This window comes from Anabas testudineus, chromosome 10 (genome assembly GCF_900324465.2).
Source record: "Anabas testudineus chromosome 10, fAnaTes1.2, whole genome shotgun sequence".
Classification (NCBI taxonomy): domain Eukaryota; kingdom Metazoa; phylum Chordata; class Actinopteri; order Anabantiformes; family Anabantidae; genus Anabas; species Anabas testudineus.
Window position 1 is genome coordinate 14,593,159 of NC_046619.1, and position 26,494 is coordinate 14,619,652.

At 40.1% G+C, this 26,494-nt stretch overlaps 2 protein-coding genes across 8 annotated transcripts in view; both read left to right on the top strand.

Moving 5' to 3' along the window:
- Positions 1–26,494, top strand: part of inppl1b (inositol polyphosphate phosphatase-like 1b) — a 44,560-nt gene that overhangs the window by 12,967 nt on the left and 5,099 nt on the right. For 2 of the 7 annotated variants that reach the window (XR_003298673.1, XR_003298672.1), the window contains 25 exons: positions 70–190; positions 370–510; positions 605–692; positions 838–915; positions 1,137–1,274; positions 1,427–1,541; positions 1,704–1,804; positions 1,891–1,993; positions 2,108–2,304; positions 3,104–3,221; positions 3,361–3,457; positions 3,579–3,717; positions 3,847–3,946; positions 4,107–4,195; positions 4,943–5,024; positions 5,371–5,460; positions 5,559–5,672; positions 5,751–5,839; positions 6,253–6,340; positions 6,693–6,845; positions 7,215–7,296; positions 8,112–8,907; positions 8,987–9,102; positions 10,079–10,430; positions 14,183–14,269. Coding sequence is in view for 1 of the 7 variants with exons in the window: in XM_026357217.1 (XP_026213002.1) it covers positions 70–190; positions 370–510; positions 605–692; positions 838–915; positions 1,137–1,274; positions 1,427–1,541; positions 1,704–1,804; positions 1,891–1,993; positions 2,108–2,304; positions 3,104–3,221; positions 3,361–3,457; positions 3,579–3,717; positions 3,847–3,946; positions 4,107–4,195; positions 4,943–5,024; positions 5,371–5,460; positions 5,559–5,672; positions 5,751–5,839; positions 6,253–6,340; positions 6,693–6,845; positions 7,215–7,296; positions 8,112–8,907; positions 8,987–9,102; positions 10,079–10,172 (3,329 nt within the window). In the remaining 6 variants the exon portion in view is untranslated. Of the gene's footprint in view, positions 1–69; positions 191–369; positions 511–604; positions 693–837; positions 916–1,136; positions 1,275–1,426; positions 1,542–1,703; positions 1,805–1,890; positions 1,994–2,107; positions 2,305–3,103; positions 3,222–3,360; positions 3,458–3,578; positions 3,718–3,846; positions 3,947–4,106; positions 4,196–4,942; positions 5,025–5,370; positions 5,461–5,558; positions 5,673–5,750; positions 5,840–6,252; positions 6,341–6,692; positions 6,846–7,214; positions 7,297–8,111; positions 8,908–8,986; positions 9,103–10,078; positions 11,657–14,182; positions 14,292–21,179; positions 21,365–23,711; positions 26,309–26,494 lie in introns of those variants that run through there. The other 5 variants (XR_003298676.1, XR_003298675.1, XR_003298674.1 and 2 more) reach the window with 5 other exon arrangements.
- On the top strand, positions 11,654–19,222 carry p2ry4 (pyrimidinergic receptor P2Y4). The gene is made up of 2 exons (XM_026357219.1): positions 11,654–14,406; positions 15,129–19,222. The coding sequence occupies exon 2, from the start codon at positions 15,169–15,171 to the stop codon at positions 16,249–16,251; it is 1,083 nt and encodes a 360-aa protein (XP_026213004.1). The 5' UTR covers positions 11,654–14,406; positions 15,129–15,168; the 3' UTR covers positions 16,252–19,222.

The window sequence follows — 26,494 nt, forward strand, 5'->3', positions numbered from 1 at the left end:
TTATTTAAACATAATACAATATGAATAGCTTTTCATTCATTTTTGATTTTATGTTTCGTGCATGCACAGATGATGAGAAGCCGTCTCCAGTCGCTGCCTCTGTCAACACAGTGGCTTTCACAGGGACACCAACAAAACCAGCCCCTCATGCGCTATTCCTGAAAAAGCTGCAAGAGCTGAACACATCAAAGTATGATTTTCTAGCTTACATTCAAAACAGTTGTCAATATTTCCTACAGCTCCTCTTTCTCCGATTTTTTAAGAGTCTGTAACAGATCAGATTTAAGCCACACTTGAGCTGAAATAGCTTTCATAATTTATTAATTATTATAGTCTAAATTCTGCCTGAATTCTTCATTCTGTTTACAGTACTGCAGGCGAGGTGATTGCTCTGCTCAATGACTACCTCTTCAGTGAGCTGCCTCTTGACATTGAGAATGTGCATAAGGGGTCAACAACTCTTTGCCACCTCAAGCGCACTCTGAGCACTGCCTGCCAAGGCCTAAACAGGTTAGCAATTATTCTGCTCTCGATATTAAAGATTGATGCTTTATTATTATTGATATATGTTCAATAAACAAAATTGTATTGATCTGTTCCACAGTGAGATTGATCTAACTCTGTCAAGTCTGGAAACCCTGGCCAAGGTCTTTGACCATCCTAGCTGCTCTTTAACACACACCAAGTCACAGGTACAAAACAAATCATGCAAGATGCTTTTATAACAACTTTAAGTAACGTTGTAGGGGATAAAAGGTTAGAATAAAAATTGGGTACGATCTGAACAAACACTGATACATGAACAAGTTAGACTGGTCTTTCTCTCTTTGGATCAAGGGTCCAGAGATGGATATAGACACCTTGTTGCATAAGATTTCATCATTGATCAGCCTCCTCTCTTCGCTGGAAAAAAAGGTATGCACATGCTATTTCTGTTGTTATAGTATCATCTGGTTTATTTTTTATCCCTCTGGCCTTTCCTTCTTATCATTTTCACAGCATTGATTGTATCCACATATGTCATAGTCCTTTGACTTTCAGCTGCAGTGATCAGTTACCTTTGATGAGTGATGAGCAAACAACCAAATTTGATCAATCTTCTAAATTCTTACTTTTCCTATTCTACGTCTTTGAAGGTATTAAAGGCACTACAAGATGCAGTGACCAATCACAATCTGGCAGTGCAACCTAACCCACCTCCTCCTGAACCAATAGCCACCAATGCAACGCCTGTAAAAAACCATGTGAGACAGATGCCAGTCCACTACTTTCAGGTAAATCCAAATTAAGAAGGCACTTTCTCTTACAACATATATAATTCTGCAAATGTCCTGCTGTTCTTTATTTTTGAAAATATAAATTAAATAATCTAGTTGATTCCCTATATTTTACATGTATTAGCAGTTATTTTTCTTTGTATTTACAGGTGAAGATGGTGAGGTATGGCAGACAGACTGTTTCTGTTGATGTGGACTCTGGAGTGCTGCTTTTTGACAGGAAAGCTAGTTCACTTGGAATAGAAAGGGTCTCATATGACAGAAGTAAGAAATATTTACTTTTTAGAGCATATGGTCGTTATCTTGCGTGCAAATGTATTTGAGTATTTTTTGATGGCATATATATATATATATATATATATATATATATATATATATATATATATATATATATATATATATATATTTTTTTTTTTTTTTGTTCAGTCCTTCAGGTTGTCAAGTACCAGAGCAGCCCAGCCAAGGTACGAATGATGGTTGACAGCCACCACAACACACCATGGGAGTTGACGTTTGAGAGTGCACGGGTAAGACAACATTGTGGGTTTTAAAATTTACAGGAATCCACTTCTTCCTTTCCCCAAACTCACCAAGTGACTCTCATCCCTTGCAGAAACGTGATGCTTTCTGCCAGCTTCTCCAGCTGATGAAAACCAGGCATTCTCAGCTGAGTGAACCTGACGTGGTCTCTGTGTTTGTTGGCACCTGGAATATGGGTAACTATAACTATAACTATGTGATGAAAGTCTGCTTTATAGAAGACTCAATTATGCACTGACACTGAAGGAGATGATTATTTAAATGATTCATTGTGTTTTTTGTGTATACAGGTAGTTCCCCACCCCCTCGAAGCCTGCAGTCATGGGTGACCTGCTGTGGCTTGGGACACACCCCTGATGAATCAACTGCTTTGATCCCTCATGACATCTATGCTTTGGGGACTCAGGAAAACCCTCAGGGGGAAAAAGAGTGGATAGAACATATCAAAGCAACCCTTCGCAGCTATACTCAAATTGACTTCAAACAAGTAAGTCTCATTTTGCCATGTTCATTCTTGTGTTTGAACAAATGATAAAGCTATCATATGTCGCAAAAGAAAGATTTGCAAGTGTACATGGGCAGAAATCTGAGGTTGCAGATCTACTAGAGCAAAGGTTTACTGATAGGATACATTATATTGTCAGAGGAATGTTAGTGCACAATCAATTTCACCACCAGAAAATTGTTTTTGCACCATGACTGCTAATTTATCATTTTGCCACAACAATTGCAGAGATAACTTTTTCAAGATAGTAATTTATTTTATTAACTAAAAATGCTGAAATGTTCCCACAACATACTGAAACCAGAAAAAGATAATTAGTCTGCATACGCTATAGTGCCTCTGACCTGACCAAGGTTGAAGCTGAATATCAAGGCAACAATATCTATGATGGTAAATGGTTTTACAGCATGTAGTTCTTAGTCTAATCTCTAATGGTCATCAGCGACTTCCCACATGAAAGGATATACGTTGGTTTACAAGTGAACATTGTACTTAACATTGGATTTTTAATCTTGCAAAACTTGTTCACGTGCAACATTTCTCAATGTAAATCAATGCTGCATTATATATTAATATTACGAATGGTTAACATTTTGAGGGGCATTCAACATCATGTAAGACATTTTCACTTTGAAGCAAACGGTCTCAGCTGCATCTCAGATTACATGAATAAATTGTGAACAGTGATTATTAGTTGTGAGAAATAGCTGGGTTTTGGGGTGAAATGTATTAAGACGTGTTAATCTGTTCATATATTGTAATGTGGGACAATGTCCTGCAGGTGGCAGTACAGTCTCTCTGGAATATGCGGTTGGCTGTGTTTGTGAAGCCGGAGCATGAAAATCGGATCAGCCATGTGACCACAGCCAGTGTAAAGACTGGCTTGGGTAACACTTTGGGTAGGCTGCCCTACATCTCAGCATCACAAATACACACAATAACACATGTATAACTGACAGTCAGAAATGCCAATGCACAATTAAGAAGAATAAAATGTGTTTAATTAGACTGACATTGTGGGTTTTTCTCTTGTTTCAGGAAACAAGGGCGCTGTCGGGGTCTCATTCTACTTCAGTGGAACATCTTTTGGGTTTGTTAATTGCCACCTGACCTCTGGAAGTGAGAAAGTCCTGAGGTATGTGGATATTGTGTACACAATATGTTGTACTATATGTGTAAGATTACATTCTCCTCTTCAATTTTTGTGCTGTATTTCCAAAACTATATCTCTATTGTGGAATGTGTGGAATGTTCAGGAGGAACCAGAACTTTGTGGACATCCTTAGATTGCTTTCTCTGGGTGACAAACATCTCAGTGTCTTTGATATCAGCCTGCGCTTCACTCATCTCTTCTGGTGTGGAGACCTCAACTACAGACTTGATTTAGATGTACAGGTCAGATAGGCAATCATGCTCTCTCTGTTTTAAACACTGCTCTGTGTTAGCATCATTGACAACAGGCTTCATTTATCATTTGATAACTCCTGGATATTGATGTTACTGTTTGTTTCTCGTTGACTCTAGGACATCCTGAAACATGTGTCTAAAAGAGAGTTTGAGGAGCTGATGTGTGCCGATCAGTTAACTCGAGAGAGACACAAGAGGAAAGCCTTTCTTAGTTTCAGTGAGTTTCAGTTTGCTATTAGTTTTTATTTTAAACCTATTTCATACAATTAATGTATTAGCCCTTAAAAAACATAAACGAAATAAATGTACTGCACCATTTAATTTTAATTCAGCTCTTAACATCACTCTTCACTTTTTCTGTTTTTATCATGGTTAAGAGGAAGAGAAGATCACATTTCCACCCACTTACCGGTATGAACGGGGCTCTAGAGACTGCTACCTATGGCAAAAGTACAAGACTTCAGGAGTGAGTCATTGCTTCTTGCACAAAACCACTTCAGAAAAAAACAGGATGATGTGTACGTCAAAACTTACGGGCAGAGAGGATGCATGTCCACAACAAAAAAAGAAATAAGTAGCTGCCAAAAAGTATTACAACACATGACATGGCTCTAGGGATGGCATTGTCTGTCTGTTGGTTTGTCGACCATTTTATTTTTGTTAGAGACATTAATGGTTCCCAAACAATGAATCCTAAAGTAGAACCTCACAGAGCTGCCAGCAAGGCTGTGGAAAGTTACTCTTGTCAACTGTCCCAGTGTATCAGAAGAATACAAATGATGCTTGTATTGGTTCCTTCGATTAAATGTTTACTTTTTGGAGTTCCTTACTGATGCATTTGCTGCTATATTATTATTATTATGTACATAAATGTACCTCCTCATCGAAATCCTGCTGTTACACTCTCCTCCTATGCTACAGTAAATATACTTACAATACATGCTGTAAATACAGGACAACTACAAAGAAAATACCCTAGACAGCAGCTGACTGATTTGTATGTGTAACAAATCCTATTTAAGGTGTGTATAAGGATAGAGGATTTTTCCTGCAGCTGCCACAACAACTAAAAATAGGAGGTTAAGAATTAACGCAGAGTCTTAAAAGGAAATATGTGGCATAACAGGATTGACCACACCCTTCCCTGCAAGAGAGTGTGTGTAGAAAGGCACAAACTTATATTGTTGATTTATACCGAAATCTGTTTCTGTAGGTACGAGTCAATGTTCCATCATGGTGTGATAGGATCCTGTGCAAATCCTACCCAGAGACACACATTGTCTGCACTGCATATGGTAAGACTAAATAAGGCTTAGTAGCTGAACAAAGCTTGAACAAAATGCAGAAGAGCTGCAAAGAAAGCAAAGACTTGACAAAAGATAACGGTCAACCCCAACATCCAGACCTGTGGTTTGTGGAAGACAGAAGACTTTCTTCTTTATCTGTCCAAGCTTTTGTTTCTGAACTATCAATATATCACAAATAATGAGTAGCAGGGTAGTTCTTTGTCTAAATCAATCTTGTATCTAACAACTAACAGGTCATCTGGCACATCAATTTAGCCACAGTACACAAAAGATATTTAGCCTTGTCGTTGCATCTATACCAATAAAATAACATGAGGAATTTGTCTCTTACCAGGCTGCACAGATGACATCTTCACAAGTGATCACTCACCTGTTTTTGCCACGTTCCAAGTGGGTGTGACATCACTATTCAGCTCAAAAACAGGTGCTGTTATTGTTGTGGTCTTGTACCTTCAAGCAAATTGACTATGACTGGATCCCGTCATTAAGTGAATAGTGTTGTTATGCACTTGTCTTGCACAGATCCGAATCCCAACATGGAAAGGGCCTGGATAGAGCTTGAAGGCATCGAGGCCATTGTGAAGACAGCGAGCAAGGCAAAGTTCTTCATTGAATTTCATTCACATTGCCTTGAAGGTATAATGTCACATAAAAACACATTTTTTATAAAGTGTTAACACAGTGGCAGAAATTAATTCATATGTTTCTGTATAGATACACGACGCTCCAGTGAGAATGACTCGCAGAGCTGTGATGTTCCCGGATTTCTCAAACTAGGCTGGTCCTTCAAACAACTGCCAAAGGTCAGAGGCTCACTCCCAGTTGGAAACAGCTGACAATGTTGTTTTTTCTGTTTCTGTTTTTGTTATATCTATCTATCTATCTATCTATCTATATCTATCTATCTATCTATCTATCTATCTATCTATCTATCTATCTATCTATCTATCTATCTATCTCTCTCTCTCTCTCTCTCTGTCTCTGTCTCTGTCTATATATATAATAATAATAATAATAATAACAATAATAATAATAATAATAATAATAATAATAATAATAATAATAATAATAATAATTATTATTATTATTATTATTATTATTATTATTATTATTATTATTATTATTATTATTATTATTATTATTATTATTATTATTAATATTATTATTTTATTTTTTTATCAAATGTTAATGTGTGATTTGCTTATATCTGTCACAGCTTCTTCCAGTCATGTCTGACATGGAGTATCTTCGGGATCAGCACCTGCTGTTGTCTGTCAAGTCATGTGATGGATTTGAGTCATATGGTTGGTCACAGGGCAAATTCATGCTGTCTAATAAACCATTCATGACATTCCTAGGACTTTGTTGATTAGTGTCCATAAAAGGACAATTTGTCCAGCAATGTGAAACAATTTTTTTATATTGTACTTAAAGTGCTTTCTAGTATTCCAAATAATTGTATTATATTTTGTAATATTATTAATTATTGATGACATATTTGTATTGACTATAGTATACAATATTTGTTTGCAGTTTTTCTTGAATTTCTATGTAAAAGGAAGAAAATGTTTGCAATGAAGTGCACAGATTGCTCACTACACTTTGTAGTCCTAAGATGTTTATATAAATAAACAAACAAATATCTTCTTTTTATAGGTGAATGTTGTGTGGCTCTGTTCTCACTCACTGGCGTGTCAGAGCAGTTTGAGACATTTCTGAGTCACAGAGGGGAAGAGATAGGCTCCATAAGAGGACGGGTCAGAATCCATGTGCCCAAAGACAAGAGAGGGATGCGGCAAAAGATCTACGGTGGGTAAAACCAGAACTGTTCTATTCCTAATCTCTGCTTTGCTTGCACTATCACTTCCCACTAAATTTCATCTCCACTGTCACTGCAATCTTTGACTTTTCTGTGAGCCTCATGTTGCTTCCTCTATTTGGTTCCTCAATGATCCCTGGCTTGGCTTTACACTTGCTGGTATCTATCGACCGCTTCCTCTTTTGGCTCCTGATTGACTGACCCTGACCAGATACATCCTGAGACACTGAAACAGGACAGATGAGTATTATGTTAAAAGGTCAGGCACTAAAAAGGCATAGCATTTGTCCTGCACAAACAACACAGACTTTGCTCACTACACAATAATGTGGTCATTTTCTGTGGTTTGTCATTTTCAGAGTGGTTCTGTTTCGAGAAAGATGATAAAAGTCCTGGGAGGATACACATGTCTCCTGCAACTTCACGTGTGCCAATAAACAGGTGAAGACCCCTTAAGTCTTCTGAGCTCCAGTGTAAAGCTGCAGAAAACCTTCTCTTTGAGAAGCCCACTACATTCTTACCAAAATGTCAAAATCATGTACCGTGTTTTCGAGTAGCAACACTTGGGTTTAAGCACCTTCTATCTACTGTGTTTCTTTTTAAATAATCTCACAAATAGTCGTACTTTTTGCAGCAGGGGTGGCCAACCCTGGTCCTCGAGGGCCACGGTTGCGCTTGTTTTCCAACTGTGTCTGCCCTACCCACTGCTGATTTACCTGCATCTGGTGTGCCCATTAAATCAGAGGCTGTAAGTGCAGGGATAGTTGAACAAAGCAGGGCAGGGGGCCTTGTGGACAGGGTTGCCTACCCCCACTGTATGCTTTTATCTTCAGAGAAATCTTAAAAAGTGTTTGTTCCAAATAGGCCTGGCTATATCAAGTAAAATGTGGCGACATGTGTATATTATCTGAAAGTTATGGGAAAAATGTAAATACTTACTTACTACAACTTACTTTATTGTGGCTAAACAGCCGGTGGGTAAATTAACAAAATAAGATGTTTCACAGTCACTGGCACTGTTTGGCTTGAAGATAAAAAATATGGTTCAGATTTCTTTAACCTGGCTCCAGTTTTCTGCAATGCAATGCAACATTGTCAAACAGCTGCATTTGTCATTCAAATGCATGCATCACTTTGAAATGTCATATGTAGTAAAACCCTAATGCAAGGTTGAACATATACACATTCTTGTCAAGCAAGTGAGTGAGAATTAAGGGTGCAGATGTCAAAATTCAAGGCTTGAATATTTGTTGCAGGTCCTCTGCAGCACCTCCCAAACCAACTCCAAGCAGCTACACCAATCCCGCCTACTTTATCTTTGAAGGCATATCTGTGGCACACAAGATAGAGGAGGCTCTCCCCCAGCGAAGGGACCCTCAGGTGATCTGGTCTGGCAATGAGGCCTTGCAGCTTCCAAAGATCTCAGGACGTCAGGCCTTTGACAGGAGACCCTGTCGTAGATCGGACTTTACAGAGATTGAAATTCCAGCCATTCTGCCCCAGTACACTTCAACGAATGACCTTCATACCCCCCAGATTAACTCCTCCTATCAACTTTTTCCAGCCAAAAACCCGTCTCCTATACCTCCACCCTCAAGTAGCTCCCTTTCGCAGTACCAGGAACAGACATCACAACCCAGGGACAAATACCAAAGCAAATGTACTGTTCAGGACTCCATACTGCCAGAGAAGAACCTGAGGAATCTATATATGAATCACTCAGTAATCATCAGGGAACAAAGCCGAAGAGATCAACATCATCATCTCCCAGAAAGGACCAATCCTATTCGTGCAGCCAAGGCACCATCAGCTTTTCCCTACACCCCCAAGCACTTAGCACACAGTCAGAAAACTGTTCCCTGGATAATAGAGCAGCAGCCACCTGGGCCTACAGGGGACAACTCCCTCACTGCATTGCAAATTGCCAAGTCTCTCAGTGAAGTTGACTTCTTCCCCACAGAGCAAAAAGACCCATCAATACCGAACCATAGGCCAAATTATAGAAATGGCCCTACCATGCATGGAGATAGAGGCTACAGCTGGGAGAAAGAGGTAACTACATACAGTATAGTTTTTAAAAATGGGATTTCTGGTTCTTTTTAAAACTTATGTCTGCTCCATCTCAATGCAGGTTTCTGTCCTCCAAGGTGCACCAGAGACTGTACGGGAGCTCCTCAGTACTTTGGGTCTTCAGAAATACACCCTAGGACTTAGTCAGAATGGCTGGGATGATCTGGATTACTTCAGGTAAATGGAACCCATATGTTGCACATGCTTGTCATTCTTACAAGTTCATAACTGCATTTCATAGACAGAAATATTTAATGCGATTATAGTTACTCCACACTCAAGCAGTACAGCCTGAACATCTAAATTTAGACAAAGGTGAAGCACATGCTGAGATACTCATCAAAATTAAGACAATAATAGAAGACACACGAGATTTACTAGTGTACGTTTTAAAGGTTTGTGGGTTTCAGTCACTTTTTCTTGGAACCAACAGCTGGCAGCCACTACAGGAACAGAAACTAAGGTTATTTATTCATCTTCTCTAAGACACATTGCTTGGTTTACACAGCACTTGGTACATGCACAGAGGTAAAATAATTAAAGCTAAGCTAAAATAAAGATATAAATCAGTTAATGATAAGCTAACAACAGTTTTTGCACACTGTATTTATTCCACCTGTTCCTTTGCTAGTGCTCTTCTAATGTAAATATCAGAAGACAAATCTCAGTCTCTGTTCTAAGTATAAATACATCCAAACTTTATTTTATTATCATTTATTATTTGAGTTTAATGTGACCTTTCAGTAGTTCAGTTTGAGTTCATGATAATCATGAGTAACTTCCAAAATCTCATTTTGTGTTTCTATGCAAAATGTTTTCAGATTGAGCTGCAGTGAAGAAATAGTAATGCAATCATGCAGAATTGTACTAAGAAGACCATCCTGATTTGATTAACTCTGTTGAAATCTCAAATTAACTTTGCGTAACTTTATAATACAGTTTTACATTAAATCAGCCCCCTCTTCAGTTTCACTGTCACACTGTGTCACTGGTAGTGATGTTATACATATATGGTTGACATTTGTATGCCCATCTTGTACATAAACCTGGTGACTCCACCTACATTTACAAGAATTTATCACAGTATGAAATTACAAATGTTATTATAAAAAAATGTCAGGTTTGAATCAGTGCCACTTTTTTCTCTCCGCAGTGGCATCACTGAGGAGGATCTACGTGCTGCAGGAGTGGCAAACCCTTCACACAGACGCCGGATTCTTGAGAACCTGCCAAGGAACTGGAACTGATGTACTGTGACAAATAACATTGATGGTACGAAGCGTCATAGTCTGCTGAGTTGAAACTGGAAGAACTGTTGTTACACTGATGTAACAGACCAGATATGAATCATATCAGCTGGACGTTAACACAGCCCTGCCATTTTTTTCATTTACTCAATCAATACTGTCACAACAGTTTGTCTCTGTCAACACAGCAAAGGGAACATAGCGCAGGAAGCACAGTCATCTCGATTCATCTGTCCATCTTAACAGAGAGTGAAAGAGGTAGGTAGCATGAATGGAAACCCTCGATGTGCATCTCCAATTACTGCCGGATGTAAAATATTGATTGTGACATCAAGGTCTCGTTGGTTTTTCTTTCAAATGATTTTAAAATGACTTTAAAAAATATAGTCCTTCAATCTCCAGTGTGCACTGAAGCCTAGTGTTTACCATTTGCCTTCATCCCTCCTACTGTGTGCTCTCCATTATTCTGCTAACATTGAGCCTCGATATGAGCTTGTAAAAACCCTCTATTAAGCCTTTTAAGCATAAAATCTGTACGTGTACATTTTCCTCCTCTGGAAAAGTGCCTGTAAAGTTGGTATAGAAAGACATGTTAAATCTCATTTTGTTCCCTGTCTTATACTGTTATCATGACACTTAATCAGTATGCATGTCCACTATGCAACCTTTATGAAGTAATGTGCATAAAGGAGCTCTTGACTATCACGGAGCAATAACAAGGACCATTTAATTCTGTCTAAGCAGGGGCATAAAAAGAAAAGTAATTCATTTACCAACACATTGTATTGTACCGGCTGGGCTTAGCCAAGCATCAGAGTGTTTATTTTCATGCATTGTCAGGCTATGTACATACAGTATATACAGTATGTTAACTGTCTAATTCAGCTTTCGCCATAGTTTTTACACCATTTTGTTAAAGCTGCTGTGGAGTTCTGTACATAGAGAACATGCTTTTCCACTGTTAAACAACTTGAATAAATGTTTTATCATTAATTATATTTATACTAATGAATAAATGATGACTGATATTAATTGTGATTTAAGATTCTAAATTCAAAACACTTTATTAATGGCAGAGAAAAATAGTTTTGCCTGTTACGCTCTCACAGAAAGAAAAAGAACCACAACCAGAAAAGGTCCACACCAACACAAATACAGAAAACTCAGTATATACACAGAATATGTAAGATAGATAAAAAAAAAAGGTAAATAATAATAATCCAGGGGTGGAATGACAACACATATATGATAAATAATGATAAATAATGATTCAGATGTTAGTAAGTTCCCCACCTCTTTACAGAGGGGGAGAAGTTGTACAGTTTGATGGCCACCGGCAAAAAGGATCTCATATGGTGCTCTGGTGAGCGCTTGATGTTACAGATCAGTCTCTGGGTGAACGTGTTCCTCTGTCCAGCCAGCACACTGTGTAGTGGGTGGGAGGGATTGTCCAGGATTGAGAGGACTTTGGACAGCATCCTCCTCTCAGCTACAACATGTTGAGGGTCCAGCTCCACCCCCAGAACAGAACCAGCCTGCCTGATCAGTTTGTTCAGCCTATTAGTGTCTGCTACCTTCATGTTATTGCCCCAGCAGACCACAGCATAGAAGAAGACACTGGTCACCACAGACTTATACGGTGTTGAAGGACCTGAGTCTTCTCAGAAAATACATACGGCTTTGAGACTTTTTGTACAGCGCTGATGAGTTCTCACTTGGATAACAGACCACAGAGGATAGAGATGAGGCAACTATGAATCTGACTTTAAAATAGCACTTAAATACCGGATTCCACCTGGTGTGTGTGTGTTTTTGCTTGTAGCATTTAGCTGATGTAGTTACTTATTAAGGGCTGACTAAACACGTCCTTGTCTCTGCTGACAGCAGGTATGTGTCACTGACCTCTAAAAGTTGTGACGGCAATTACATAATCACCTGTAGGCCTAGTGGAATGTTTTGGTAACAATATCCTTAACACGACTATGAAAATATTATTTAATTGCAAAAAAGGATTTAAAATTGATTGACATACAGTAGTTTATAAATGGGTGTTAAACGTAAGCTAAAGAGAGCCTATTTAATTCACTTCATTTACTACATAAATAGATAATTATTACGGGAAATATGCACATTTGCTTACATGATGACACCACTCACATGTCTTATTTCAATAAGAAACCCAGTAGCTGGTTAGACTAGTTTAAACAAGCCTCCCATGGTTGTCTGTTAAGTGATGACACAATACCAGGGTTCTTACTGTGCGCAGCCAAAAAAATAGTCTGACGCATGATATGAAATAAACAAGTAATAAACTTCTATGTAAATTAGTGAACTTTCCGTCTTCAGATACACTCAGGTTATTTCTCGTGTTAGCTAAACTAACAAACTTCTGGCAGTACTTTTATATTTGCCATGGGATGGGTTGTAGATTGAAATTGTCACATAGAAGTGACACTGCTTGTCTATGGGATTCTGCAAATCCAACCACGCTGCAATCTGATTAGAGTTCAGGCAAAGAACCTGCTTTGTCTCTATCCCACTCATGTAGTACACAAGCACAGAAACCCACACTGAAACTACCTCGTTGACCTAATCTCACCGAGACACATGTTGGTACCAATCTGACCCATGCAGGTCACTGCTGTGTAAGTTTTCATATTGGAGAGAAGGATGTTCACACATTATATTGTTATAGTATATTTATTATAGTAAAATGTGAAGTAATCATCTTATGTAAGGCCTCAACAAATTTCATCACCAAGTAAATGTATGTCATAACTGTGGACTGTCGTTGGTCAAAGCAGAACTGACCTCAGCTGTGCAGTCTTTACAAAGTGACTCTATCCAGGTCCTGGTCTGCTCTTCTCCATCTCACTGCAGACCAGTGAGTAATTAAGATTGAATGACTTTATAGTCTTGGGTTATTGGAGTATATGTAATCTTATACGCAACCATGGGACCGTCAAACTTTAGCTTTTGGTAACTCATTAAGTGAAAAGCTCATCTCAACACAGTTTATTGTGTGTCTCTGACAACAGCATGGCTCATCGTGCCTACTTTTATTTTTTTATGATCAGACTTTAAAACCACACCTTATCACATGAATCTTACAAAAAATCCTGAGATCACAAAGATTACTGAGCAGACAACCCAGCTAGTCCCTCATAGGAAATTTTAAATTGTGTAACAGCATGACAGGATATTGTACAGCTGTGCAAATATTAAACTACGTTTCATATACAGCAGACAGACACACCTTCTCATTAAATAGATTTTAATTGCTTCTGTTATTTTCTACGTTGTAGATTAAAACGTCAAACTGTGAGGCATCAAGAGGAATTGTGTATTGAAGCAAAAATGTATGTTTCATACTAGTAGCCACTGTCTTGATGTCATCTTTGCACATTATTGGTGTATGTTAACCAGCTTCACTTTGGATGGACGTCAAAGTACATGTGTGCTGGATTAATTGGTGGAGATTATTAGTCTTCATCAGTTTGAGACTAAGAGCTGTGTCACAAATATTCTCACGTAAATTTAAAAAGACCAATTCACCTAGGTAAAAGGAAACAACAGCCCATCATTACTTTAATGTCACTCAACAAAAAAGTGTAAAAAGTTTTCCTGTTTGGTTCAAGTTATGTGTGAGTCCACCTATGGGAGGCCTGCGTTTTTAAGTTACCACAGTTGTGCACGTCAGGACACAGTATACTAATACTCACACACTAATACTACAACTTAAATGTGGTATTCAACTGTACTCAGATCAAAAGTGGAAGTACTCGTGGTTAATTAGTGTAACGTCCTGACTCCTCCTGCTTTCGGCAGCAGGACCTGTTTCAGTTTAAGCTGCAGGCAGCGCGCACTGTAAACACTTAGTTGGCCGCTGAGCTATTGTTTCATTGTGTGGATCTAAATTAGACAGCAGCTTTGATTACTCAGATGCGATCTGGTAATAGTTCGGCGCCGGTTACTAATCTGTGACTCCACTTCTCTGGGCGGCCGCTCAGCACTGAGACTTCCCATTTCAGCCGAGCGCAGCCTGTGCGCGCTGCGGCGGCGCTGGCGCGCACTCCAGCGGGGACAACAATGTGCCGCGGCCGCGGGAGAGAGGGGCCAAACAAGACCAAGGGGAAAAGCTGGATCTCTGCTGAAAACTGAAACCGGTCAAGCTGGACGAGTTCTCTCTGCTGCAGCGGGAACGGGACCGGTCTCATTAAGGATCCCGTGAGGGGTGAGTCGTCGTACTTCTCCGATTAATCGATTCTTAAAGCAACCGTGTGAACAAATTTAGCTCATGGGCTATGTGATGTTGGCCATGTGCAAAACGTGACGGTGAACACTCTGAAAACCAGGACAGAAGTGGATAAACAGCAAATTCTCGTTAAAACACCTCATGCATGGGCGGAATGTATCGAGTGCAAGTACTGCATTGAAGTACTAGATGAGGTACTTGGCTGTAGTATTTGCATTGTTATGTTACTTAACACCTCATCTCCATTTCAGAGGAAACATACTTAACTCTGTTATACTTATATGAGAGTTAGAAACTACTTGGGTACCTTCTTTTACATATTGAACAACAGTAGTTGATATAAAGCAGTTATAGTATTAAGAAATACTAGTTGCTTACATGCATCTATAATAACAACAATAATACAGGCAAAAAGTTATTACTTAATATATAATATTTACTGTAGTATCTAAGTATATCTTTCTGATGATAGAGCACACAAGTAAACTTTAAAGTAACTGTAGTAAAATACAGAACCTATACTGTCACATTACTACTTTGACGCAGTGATGGGATTTGGATATGTCTTCCACCTCCAACACTGATTAGGTTACAGTGGGAATCATCAGTAACTCGTAGGCCTGCCATTCTTTTTTTCTTCCTTATGTTGATGTACCATACATGAAGTCTTCATGTCTCAGTGTTTATTCTTCCTTTTGAAGGTTTTGTCCTCTGCTGGCCCGAGCAAGACGTCACGTCGTTATGGAAATCCTCAGTCCTGGAGCAATCAACAAGTCGTCAGTGTTCACCTCGGTCTTCAACTCGAGCTGTCGCTTCGATGAGGAGTTTAAATACATCCTACTCCCGGTGTCGTACAGTCTGGTGTTTGTGTTTGGCTTCGTGCTTAATGCTACTTCTTTATGGATGTTCGTGAAGATGCGTCCATGGAATCCCAGTACAGTGTTCATGTTCCACCTGGCCCTGTCTGACTTCCTGTACGTCCTTTCCTTACCCACCCTCATCTACTACTACGCTAACCGCAGCCACTGGCCGTTTGGCGTGGCTGCCTGCAAAATAGTGCGCTTCCTTTTCTATGCCAACCTCTACTGCAGCATCCTCTTCCTCACCTGCATCAGTGTGCATCGGTATCTGGGCATCTGCCACCCTATAAAGGCGCTGACGCTGGTGAAGTCCCGCCATGCCCACATGGTGTGTGCCATGGTGTGGGTTGTGGTGGCCGTGTGCCTGGTGCCCAATCTGATCTTTGTCACCACCTCCAGGAGGGACAACGACACCTTGTGCCATGACACAACCAGCCAGTCAGCCTTCAATGAGTATGTGGACTACAGCTCTGTTGTCATGGTGCTTCTATTTGGCATCCCCTTCCTGGTCATAGTGGTGTGTTACTGCCTGATGGCGCGGGCCCTGTGTCGGCCTCGAGTGGGACTATCAGCCACCCGCCAGAGCTCCGCCTCACGCAAAAAGTCCATCAAACTCATCATTGTGGTGTTGGTAGTGTTTGCTGTGAGCTTTGTCCCCTTTCACATCACACGGACGCTCTACTACACCTCCCGTGTGTTAGATCTTAACTGTGAATTCCTCAACATTGTCAACTTTACTTACAAGATCACCAGGCCGCTGGCGAGTGTCAACAGCTGCATTGACCCAGTTTTGTATTTCCTGGCTGGAGATCACTACCGGTCAAGAATGATATCTCTCCTGACAGGAAAAAGACAGGCGACAACCAGCCAAACACCCCTGAACAATAACCACGGCCTCGCTCTGGTCTATAAGAACTCGGCACCCAGTGGAGAACTTGAGAGACAGACTATTGAAGAAAGATGAATCCAGGTTTCTGCTGCAGGCTAAACTAAAACCCCATTCAGAATTACCCCTTTTTTGCACTGTGAGGTTTGCAAGTTTACTGTAAAATATACATTTACAGTAGATGTTTTCACTCCTTCAAACGTCTATAATGCCTGTTTAACAGGCATAAAAACAATGGTTCAGTTCAACTCACCTTCTTCTACAGTCACCAGTCTGTATCCTCTTCTTAGTATATGAACGACCCACCATAAAGGGATTATTACACAAAATTACATCTACACTATATGACAGTACATGTACTGCTGCACAATGTTCTTTATTGTTGGAAAATTGTACTTCAAACTCATGGGAATGTTAAGTGAGACACTTAAAGTCAGATGGTGCCTTAAAGTAAACTATATTCTGGGAACAACTGCATGATTAAGTAGAACGTAGTTTGATTAGAAAAACACTGATCAAGAATTCAAAGTTTATATTTGACGAAAGATGGCGAAGTCCAGCTGTTGTCTCAGAAATTAGTCGCCTATGAGGCAATCCTTCCTGTGTCATCGACACTTTGTGTATGTTACCCAGACACCGCGGCCACAGAAAGTGTAGCTCCTCTTCCCAGCTGTTTTTGCCCTTCATCTTCCACAGCTGTTTGTTGCTCAGCTCTGTAGAAAAACAGAAATACTGATCTTTACGAGACCTGATCTAATCTGTTCAAACCACCCACACTTCATTATGGGAATGTGGGATTTTCCTTTCCCCCCTTTTACCTTTGGGATTGATAGATGGAATTTAAAGTCTTGCATCAGTAATTTAGGTTGAACAGTTTGATAGTTTTGCCAGATGTGAAACTAGTACTGGAAACTTTTACCTAATGCTACAGACTGTGTGTTCCTTTACCTCTGTTTTCTGTGTTGATGTATAAATTTATGCTGGAACCCCCCTAAAGGGACATTGGGCTAAAAAAGAAAATGCTCATGAGCACTAGAAAGTACTTCATGCACAGTCACAGGAAACAACTTCAGTCTAAATGAGTATTAGATCCGTCTCGTATGTTCTTATGTGAGAATCTATGAAAAGAATTATTAAACATCGGATCCATTTTACCACTTTTTATACCACTCATAGGCCAGTTTAACCATTAAAATGCTATTTTCTCATTGCTAAAAAGTGATTGCAAATACCACAGGGATACATGTAGTGTGTAGTGTTTGCACTTCATGACAAGCAAGCAAAGCTGAAATCTCCTTATAGTTTAATTCAAGCTTAAAATGAAACTCACCTAATTCCTGCATTGGCATTTGCACATAAAAGGATACGAGACAGAACGTTTCTCGTGCTCACTAGAAACCTTTTGTTTTTTGGCTAGTATCCCTTTAGGGGCTCCCTACAAAAGCACTATGTTTGATTATGTTTTTGTAATTAGGGTTTGATGTGGATCATAAAATGTGACCCATTCAACGCTTGTTTTCTTGTCTGATCGGTGCAAAATCACCTGAGGTCAGAGTTTAATGACGTTCACCTGACACAGGTTCGTACAGCAGTGTAAAGCGACCTCTGAGGGTGAAATCAGTCGTTTCTATTAACTGTACAACTCTTGTTTTCAGTCAAACTGAAACTATCTCACCACCTGGAACCTGAATGCTTAACTGGAAACCTGAAGTTTAGGAATTGAAACAAGAGAATCGAACAATGGCAAGACATTTTTGTCTTGGCAAAGCTGCAGAACATGAAAACGATAAACACGTTTGGGTTTTGTTTCCACACTTCACTAGAAAACTATTGTGGTTTCTTTTGGATTAGGTTCTGTCTAAGTAAACTCTGTAACAACTTGATTTTTCACACACAGTAAAGTCCTCTAACCTTAAAAGTTAAAAGATGCTTCTCCAGTCCTTTAGGTCTTGCTTGTTGTGAGGTTTCTCATGTCTGAACTTTGCTGTAAAAGCAGTTCATTTAAATTAAGATTATTATCAATACGCTGTATTTGATCATATTTTTAGCTGAATGATGACGTGACGTCAAATGGTTTCTATGCATTTCGCTGAATTCTAGCAGAATATATTTATCTTCCTGCGTCTGCTGCGTCTTGCGTCAGCAGTGGACCGCGAGCTGTGAAAACCACCTAACAACCAGCAGTTGAGATCATGAGAAAGTTCAATTCTTATTTCGTTCAAAACATGAATGATGAAAGACGTACACCTGCATCATGAACAGTGTTCTCGGCTTTCTGTGTGACCACAAAGGGTTTTTTTTTACCAAGTAGGTGGCTAGAAAGATGAATATGCAGTAGTACCATCTAAATCATGTATAATTTTATGTTATTTTAGATTAATACTCCATATTGTCTATAATTTGCAAAAAATCTTTATGGAGTTAATAAGTGTATATCTTTTTACATTATTTTTAATAATCAATCTTACAAACAGCATTTTTATTTTTCTACTTAATTTCCCACCAAATAACCAAAATAACAAAAGTGACTAGTTTCTATTGTTTACCAGTAACACAGAGCAGCTCTGAGCCCTTTAGCTCACTGTTAGAGGAGCATTTCATTCAGTAACAGCTCTTGTCCTCTTGTGGTGTTGGTCCACTTACGCCTCCCTGTGGTTTCATTTTGTCATTAAATAAATCCATCAGTTCATCACTTAGCTGTTTTAACCTGACAATTCATGAAAAGCACAGAAATGTCTTGTTTTTTTAAAACAAATGATATTTTTTTGTTCTAATCCTGCCTCACTACACCATGATTTTGAGTATTTTTCAGCATTGTCTGAAAGCAGAAGAACAAAACCAGAGGAAGGAAACCAAGGCCACAAGTGGGTAAGTGACATAGTAAGATGAGGACAGGTCAGGACATCCAGCCTGTGAAGTGTGTCGTATGTTGTGAAATTAAAAATTAACACACAGCACAGGCCTCATGCTGCACTGGGAGCAAACCTTCATGTTAAAACACATTTGTTTGTTTTGCCTCAGTGTTTTAAAGTAAAGGGATTAAAATCAAGTCAAGTGTGTCCTGAGCTTATCTTTGACAGGTTTTGTGTTCTTTCTCCTTGTTAATGCCAAATAGGCCATGTCTGTGCAAGTAGCCACTTGTAGAGCAAGCATCAATAAAATGCACATGGCGGCTAAAAACAGGGCAAACCTTATTAAAAAAAACACCAAAAACAAAAAGATCTTAAGCAAGAGTCCCATTTTTCTTGCTTGTTCACTTACAGCACAGTCTATGTGATACGAGGTGATGATGAATGATCATTTTGGGCAAATTGCACCCTTTCAGTTTGTATTGTTGGCTCGCACACTGTGCCCTTGATGTGTTGATCTCAGAAAAAGTTTGCAGTGTTGCTTCTTGAAATTCTCCTTGAAGGATGAATAGACTATTTCAACTGAATGAAACAGAACTGAGCTAAATTACATCTTTTGGTGATTTTCATGGTTCAGGCTGAATGATAACCCACATGCTCAGAAAAATCTGCCTCTGTTGAGCCTAGAAGCCACATTAAAGCTGGAAAGAGCTTTTTTATTTAGTTTACAGTGTGTTGATTTTGTGGATATTTTCTTCCACCTCACTGCTGTAATCTGTCAGAAAATTGACTTTATATGCACCAACAGACTTTGTCTCAGTCACACTCACTTTATATTTAAATATTAACGGAGACACATCATGTAATTAATTAACACAACTTAACAAATTATTCTCTCTAATCTATTATAATCTACAATACTACATTAGAGGAAACTATAACATTAGTTGGAGATATGTGCCTCTGGTTTGAGGTTCAACTTAACAACAAAATTCATGATTATTCTGTTAGCTTTAATAGAATAATTAAAGATATATGTATATACATGTTCCCCAGGCCAAGATGGCACTGCAGGCATTTTCTTTCAAAAAGAAATTCATTTGTGTTGATGTAGTTGTCAGTGAGACAAAGGTTTGCATACATTAAATAACTGTGTTATTAATAAGTGTGAGACAGTCACTACGTTTAGCCAACAGAGGTAGGCCTTCTTTCATTTTTAATTTCTCAGTGGTGACGATTTTATTCAGTAATTGACAGTTGTCATTTAGTGTAAAAATTAGATTCAGATTAGAAAATTAGACATCAGTTATAACGAGCACATTTTGAGCCTAAATAAATCAAATTAAAATATTAACCAGACAAACAAAGGGGAAGGAAACCTGATGAATCAGGCCCGATGACGCCCACTGTATTTATTGTTTTGTTGCTGCGTCGTCCTCTTGATCGACCGTCATGCAGACAGCACCTCTTAATAAAAAACTTGTCCTCAGACAGTGAAGATGCCTGTGTTGATGGACACTGTGGATAACGAGTGCAATATTCTGTAGGATCAGATTCAGCAACTGTAGAGCAGATAGACATATTTTATCCTTATAGAAATATAAAAAAATACCCAGAGTGTGGACCACAAGTGGGCAAGTGTATTCAGCTTTGTCCATCGATCATTATTGAATTTGACAAAGCGCCGTTTTACCCTACACATTACTGACTTCACTGTACTCTTGACAAGCTTTGCATCTGCATCAAGTCATCTCCTTGCAGCAAAAGCAACCTTAAGTTGCTTGACACAAAGGGCAGATAAGTGTGATATTAAGAGAAGGGCTAAAAAAATGGGAAAATAAAAATAATTACAACTGATTCAAACCTGTTTCAGAACTGAAGTTTGTAAAATTAACATCTCACAACCGTGGCTAACCGAATCAAGGAAAATAGGTCACATCATATAGGTAAATTCCTCATCATAAAATACAATTTAGTATATATGTACAGGCGTACATACTTTTAATTAATAGGTGATATTCCTGTTGTCTTGCTATCTTAAGAAACCCACTGTATTGATTGTGAGACACACATACGCCTCTGCCTAAAGTGATGCATTTGTTGAGCCTTGAATATTTTTTCTGCTTTTTTTTTTTTTTTTTTGCTCTTGTTTGTCAGAAATTATGAGGCAGAGACGAGGGATTTCAAGGACGCGTAGACTTCAATTTAATCGAAGAGGCTGAGAGTGGAGTGGAAGAGTGACACAGAGGAGAGAAGTTCATTATTCTGCTGAAAAGGAAACCAATGGCTTTCACGGTCGCCATGGTAACCGGCCTTTCTTTTGCCGTCAGACTTATGATAAGGTACTTCACAGCATTAAGCACAATTATTGCAAGGTAAAAGGGGAAATATTGCTTTCCAAATGCTAATAGATGTTAGATATTGATTGGCATGGTGATTCATATAGAAGTGTGCCCCAAATGTTTCACCAGCCTGACTCTTTGCACCCTTTAATGAAATTTGATGGAGGTGATGCTGGATGGGTCTTGCTGTGGGCTTCAGCCTCTCTTGCATCTCTACTTCAGCTTAAAATAAGAAAACTCACTTTACTCGTGGTAGCAAGAAGATGAAGACAGATTCCGCTGTGAGATAAGGCTCAGAAATAGAAAAGCAAGAGTTGGTTTTGAGGATTATTTATCCAGAAAAAAGTCTAAATGGTGGCAGGTTTTCTCAGCTCTGCTAGTTGGGAAATGCCTCCTAACGTAAATACTAAACACTCCCTGCTTCCCATCATTAGCATGTCATTCTGTTGTCAAGTGACCCTGCTCACACTCTCACACAAAGGCGGGAAGGCCCTGGGAGCAGTGAGGTCAGCGCCAAGCACAAGTCTAGGCCATGGGGGGTAGTTAGTTGGTGGCAGCCTGTTTAGCTTGTGAGAGGATGGAGGATTAGAGCAGTGGAAAGCATGGGAGCTGGTGTGTATGCGTGCGTCTGTGTGTGAGGAGGGATAGGTTGGTGGGGGGCAAATTGTTTTAACCCCTATTACAGCAACTGCATGGCGCCTTTCTTATCTAGGCCGGTGCAGCCACTCATTAATATTCCGTACATATGGCAGTGCTTTCTGTATCATTGTCTGTTAATGGGAGGGATAATCGCTCATTCAATTATCAGGCAGTCAGCAAAAGACCAACTGTGCCTGCGCAGCCCTGGTTCACACAGCGGCGCAGCCCAAAACAGAGGTGTGCCAGTGAGAAGGTGAGAATGATAGCAGGGATTACAACATATTAGCTACTTTAATAAGTCAGGCACCGGGAATAATGCCAAGCAAATAGGGATCTGTTGGCGAGCAAGAAATGTGCCTGAACTTTTAATCAACAAAGCAGAAGAGGGCACTATCTTAAACCTTCCTCCTGTTCGACTTAAAAGTCACACACTCTCTCACAAATCAGTGTCACGGCCGTGATCCACGCGATGAGCAAGAGCGTTTCATGCATTTAGACCCTGAAGCTACTCTTTTGTGGCAACGACCCGTGGTCAGAAAAGGCCGTTGATAGCTGCGTGATAGACTCTGATGGCTCTGCTGAATAAAGCTTGACCCTGAAGTCTGCAGGCCAAAGATCTGTGAAGTGATCAAATGTAGCGTTCATCCCTGTTGATCTGTGCTTTGTGGCCTTAAGACCCCGCACTGTCTGTTTCCCTGCTGCTGAGGCCACAGCCTGGATTGAGGGGGCTACTGATAATAGTATGACCTCTGGCTGTTTTGGCATGAGGAGACCTTGTTGAGTCAACAGAAGCACACACACACAGAAAGAGGGAGAGAAGGAAGGAGGAAGAGTTGGAAAAAGGTTGTTTGGTTATCCAGTGCACAGAGTTTCTTCAGGAGTTGGGACATTGGGAGATTGGAGTGCAGAACTGTTGCAAGCGGGGGTGTTTTGGGGGAGTGTGAAAAAGATAGGAGGTGAAATGTTAACAAAATCTTATAAAATCCGTAGTTTGATAAATTTTCGCATTTTGAATGAACCGAAGGCGGCTGTGGCAGTGGAGGGCCTTTGTTGGAGGTCCCATTTTCTCTGGCAGAGCAGCGCGCTCACAGGGTCAGCGAAGTTACGAAAGTAATTAAAGCTCGGTGATTCACTGCCTGCTGCAGAGAAAAGAAAGCAAGCTGTCATTCTGATTTAGAAAAATAAATTACAATTTTAATAATGGTGTAGGATGGGGGTGCGAGAACGTCTAGAGCCTCGGTGGGCTGGAGGGAGGCGGGGTGGGCCTGTTGGGTGGGAGGAGGGGTCGAGGGGGTTGCTGGCTGCCTACTTATCAATAGTTGCAATTTTTTGAAACCGCATCGGTAGTACATTGCGAGAGCACAAGTGCCCTTAAAAAAAGAAAACCCTGGAACATTAACATACTGATTTCATGCGCATGGCAAAGGGCCTGAGCCAATATCAGAGAGGACTCAGCAGTCCTATTGTCTGCCGGGACTCTGGTCCCCTCTGATATGAAAATTCAATTATTTTATAACTAGATCTGGCGCTGCGTTTTGACAGTCAACGGTAGCGCCTTGCCAGCTGCATCAGTGTGGGGGACAGAGGCTCCTGATAGCGAGAGGGAGGCCTTTCAGACATTGACATGTTTTTGGGGGACAAGATTGCCTAAATGTGTTGCATTTAAGGACTGAAAGTTAATCTAATGCACCACCATTATCTCACCCAGGTAATTCCAATGCCATCCTCAATCTATGTTTACGCTCATGCACGCACCCGCATACTCGCACATCTATTCATTCTTCAGCGCTTTGAATCTGATTCCCAGGCTTTCTGCATCCAAACAGGTAATGTATTTATTAATTTTTCAGCCGTACACATTCTCCGGGAGCTGGAAACTATATGAAATAGAAGTTGTTTTCCAAGAGACATCAGCAGTTTCTAGGTAGTTATTTTTATAGGAAGACACCCAGGTAAACATACCCAATATGAAACAGTAGTTAGTGTCAAGAATGCTTTTTTTCTAGCAGGAACTGTTTCCTGTGCACTTTTATACTTTTGCAGTGCTTTGTGCATCATGTGTAAACATACAGAAGTTGCACAAATGTCAACAAAAATCTTTTAGCACACTTGTCCTACATGTTATTTTAATCCACAATTTGTACAGACAGCAAAACTTTCAAGGTGGTATCCATGTAGACACATAAGCTGACCTATTTTCTGTGTTTATGGGACAAATCCTTTTTTTTTTTTTTACATCCGTGGTCTATTGTGAGAGTTCTGAGGGGGGTCTGTTAAGATTAGGGAACAGGAAGCAGCCCCCTGGTATGGCCCTCTCTACTCAGACCCCACTGTGTTGTGCTTATTAACCCAGCCTGGGAGAAGACGTACCTGCCTCCCCTCATTAGGCCGCCGTGGAGTACGCGCTCAGCCCGCAGAAGAATGGAACATTAATTAGTATTCTCTGCAGGGGGAACTGCCATTAGCACTTAATTAGCAGTAAGAGTACCATTCAGTCAGGCGGCCAGTCAGTATCTAACACAATATGTTCTGTGTCTTTTTGCTGGGTTTCGTGGTAAAACACTGCTGAAAGACCTCGGTGTCTGTGCATGTGTGTCAAGCACAGTGCAACTTCTGTGCACCTGTTTCATGTCTTTAGAAAGTTTCTCTTTTTTGCATCGTTTTTGTTGTTTTGCTATGCAGCTCATCTGATCAAAACGGCCACGAATTCTCGTCTTAATGGTTCATTTCAGCTGAATTGTAGCTTGGATTCACCTGAAATACCTATAAAAACTGACTGTAAGGCTCAGAGGAGACCTGTATTTCCAAGTCCCTTATCTCTATAAGATTTAACTCTGCTTGCTGCCCTGTCGCTGCTGTTGTACACCACGAGGGCAAATGCTGTGTTCTCATCTGCCCGCACAGCTCAGCTCGGGGTGGTAGAGTGGGTGATTAGGGGATTGAGGTAAACTTTTCCCATTGGTCTCAGGGAAGTTCCTTTGATCTGCTGAGTAGGGATTCTTCTCTCCTTTGTCTGTGTTCTCTGTCCAGCACTGTCCCCACCGACGAGGACAAGGGAAGCTGTTAACCCACCTCGGTCCACTTCTTGGCCTCACTAGTCCTCTCTCTCCCCCTGCACTCCTCTCTCCTCCTTCCCCACCGACAGCTTTTGGAGACTCAGGCGAACGGTAGCCGCGGCACCTTTCACTTCCCGAAATCTGAGAGGTGGAGAGCTGTCATTTGCCAATTTGGCCTGAATGGGGCGGACAGCGGATTGAATGTCGTTTTCCCACCAGGCTGCACCATCCAGACCAGCAGGGGAGGGAGGGGGAAACAGGGAGCGGGGTGTAATGCTAGAGTAAAATTAGAGCTTTGATGGTAGCTAATAGCGTGTGATGGGTGGCACTGACGTGGATTTCCAGTAAAGACGCCACAGGTTTCCTCTCCTCTCTCTCAGCCTGTCTCTCCACCCCTCTCTCTCTCTCTCTCCCTCTCTTTCAGACACACCTTTAAGATTATGCCGGCCTTGCTGTCTTTCTCAGAGCTGTAATTTCTCCCTGACCAATATAATTATACATCTCCAACTCCAAGCCTGCTTATGTCAAGGGCCAGACTGGTCCTGTTTCTCTATGCACCTTCTTCTCACATATACACCTAACAGCCTTTGAGCGAGTGAGGACACTGCAGAACAGGACTCACAATGTTCCCTCTCATATTCCAGGGCTTGATGAGATGTGAGCAGGCACAGATTTTGTTAAAGAAATCCTGCACTTTACAGTGTGTACGATGCTGGAGTGGTGCGGAAATGTTCGCTTCACAGCTTTAGCAGCAGAAAAGAGACATTTTATGATGCATTTGTTTTGTTTTATTTTTTATTTTAAGACAAGAATTTATGTTTCGACACAAAACACCTGGTTTTTGTTTTGTGAAATATGTTAAACTACAGTGTCTTAATGTTAAACACATTTTTTCCGCAGCACAATCTGACAAACTGTCTTCGATTTGAGAGTTATTTGATTCCCTCATATGTAGATTAACATGTCACATTTCTTTGTGCATTATTTTTTTGTCAAACAAACTGAATATATATTCATTCCAGCATGGCCCATGTGACGTGCAAGACATGACATGTTTCTTTATTTGGTGTAATAACGTAATAATGCTTTATGCTAATATGCATTGTATTTTCTCGCCTTCACCAAATGTGGGAACTCTGGTTGTGGCAATTTTAAGAGTTACCATTTAAATACTGTTGAACATATTGAGTTTTAATAAGGACGAATGCAATGTGTATTAATCAGCAAGTAAAAAAAGTTTAAAAGTTTCTTGGAGAGTACAGTATTGAGATATGAGGAGTATAAAGATTTTTGTTGTGCTGGATGTGAAGAGTCCCAAATAGTACAGCTGTTTCCTTGAAGGGTTTTTAAAATGCACATTAATTACTCAGGATCCGAACGTCCCCTCCCACATTGAGACATGAGGATGCATGAAACACAACACTAAGACCTGCCT

Coding starts and splice junctions, on each gene's coding strand:
- p2ry4 (XM_026357219.1), top strand. CDS start 15,169: ATGGAAATCCTCAGTCCTGGAGCAATCAACAAGTCGTCAGTGTTCACC.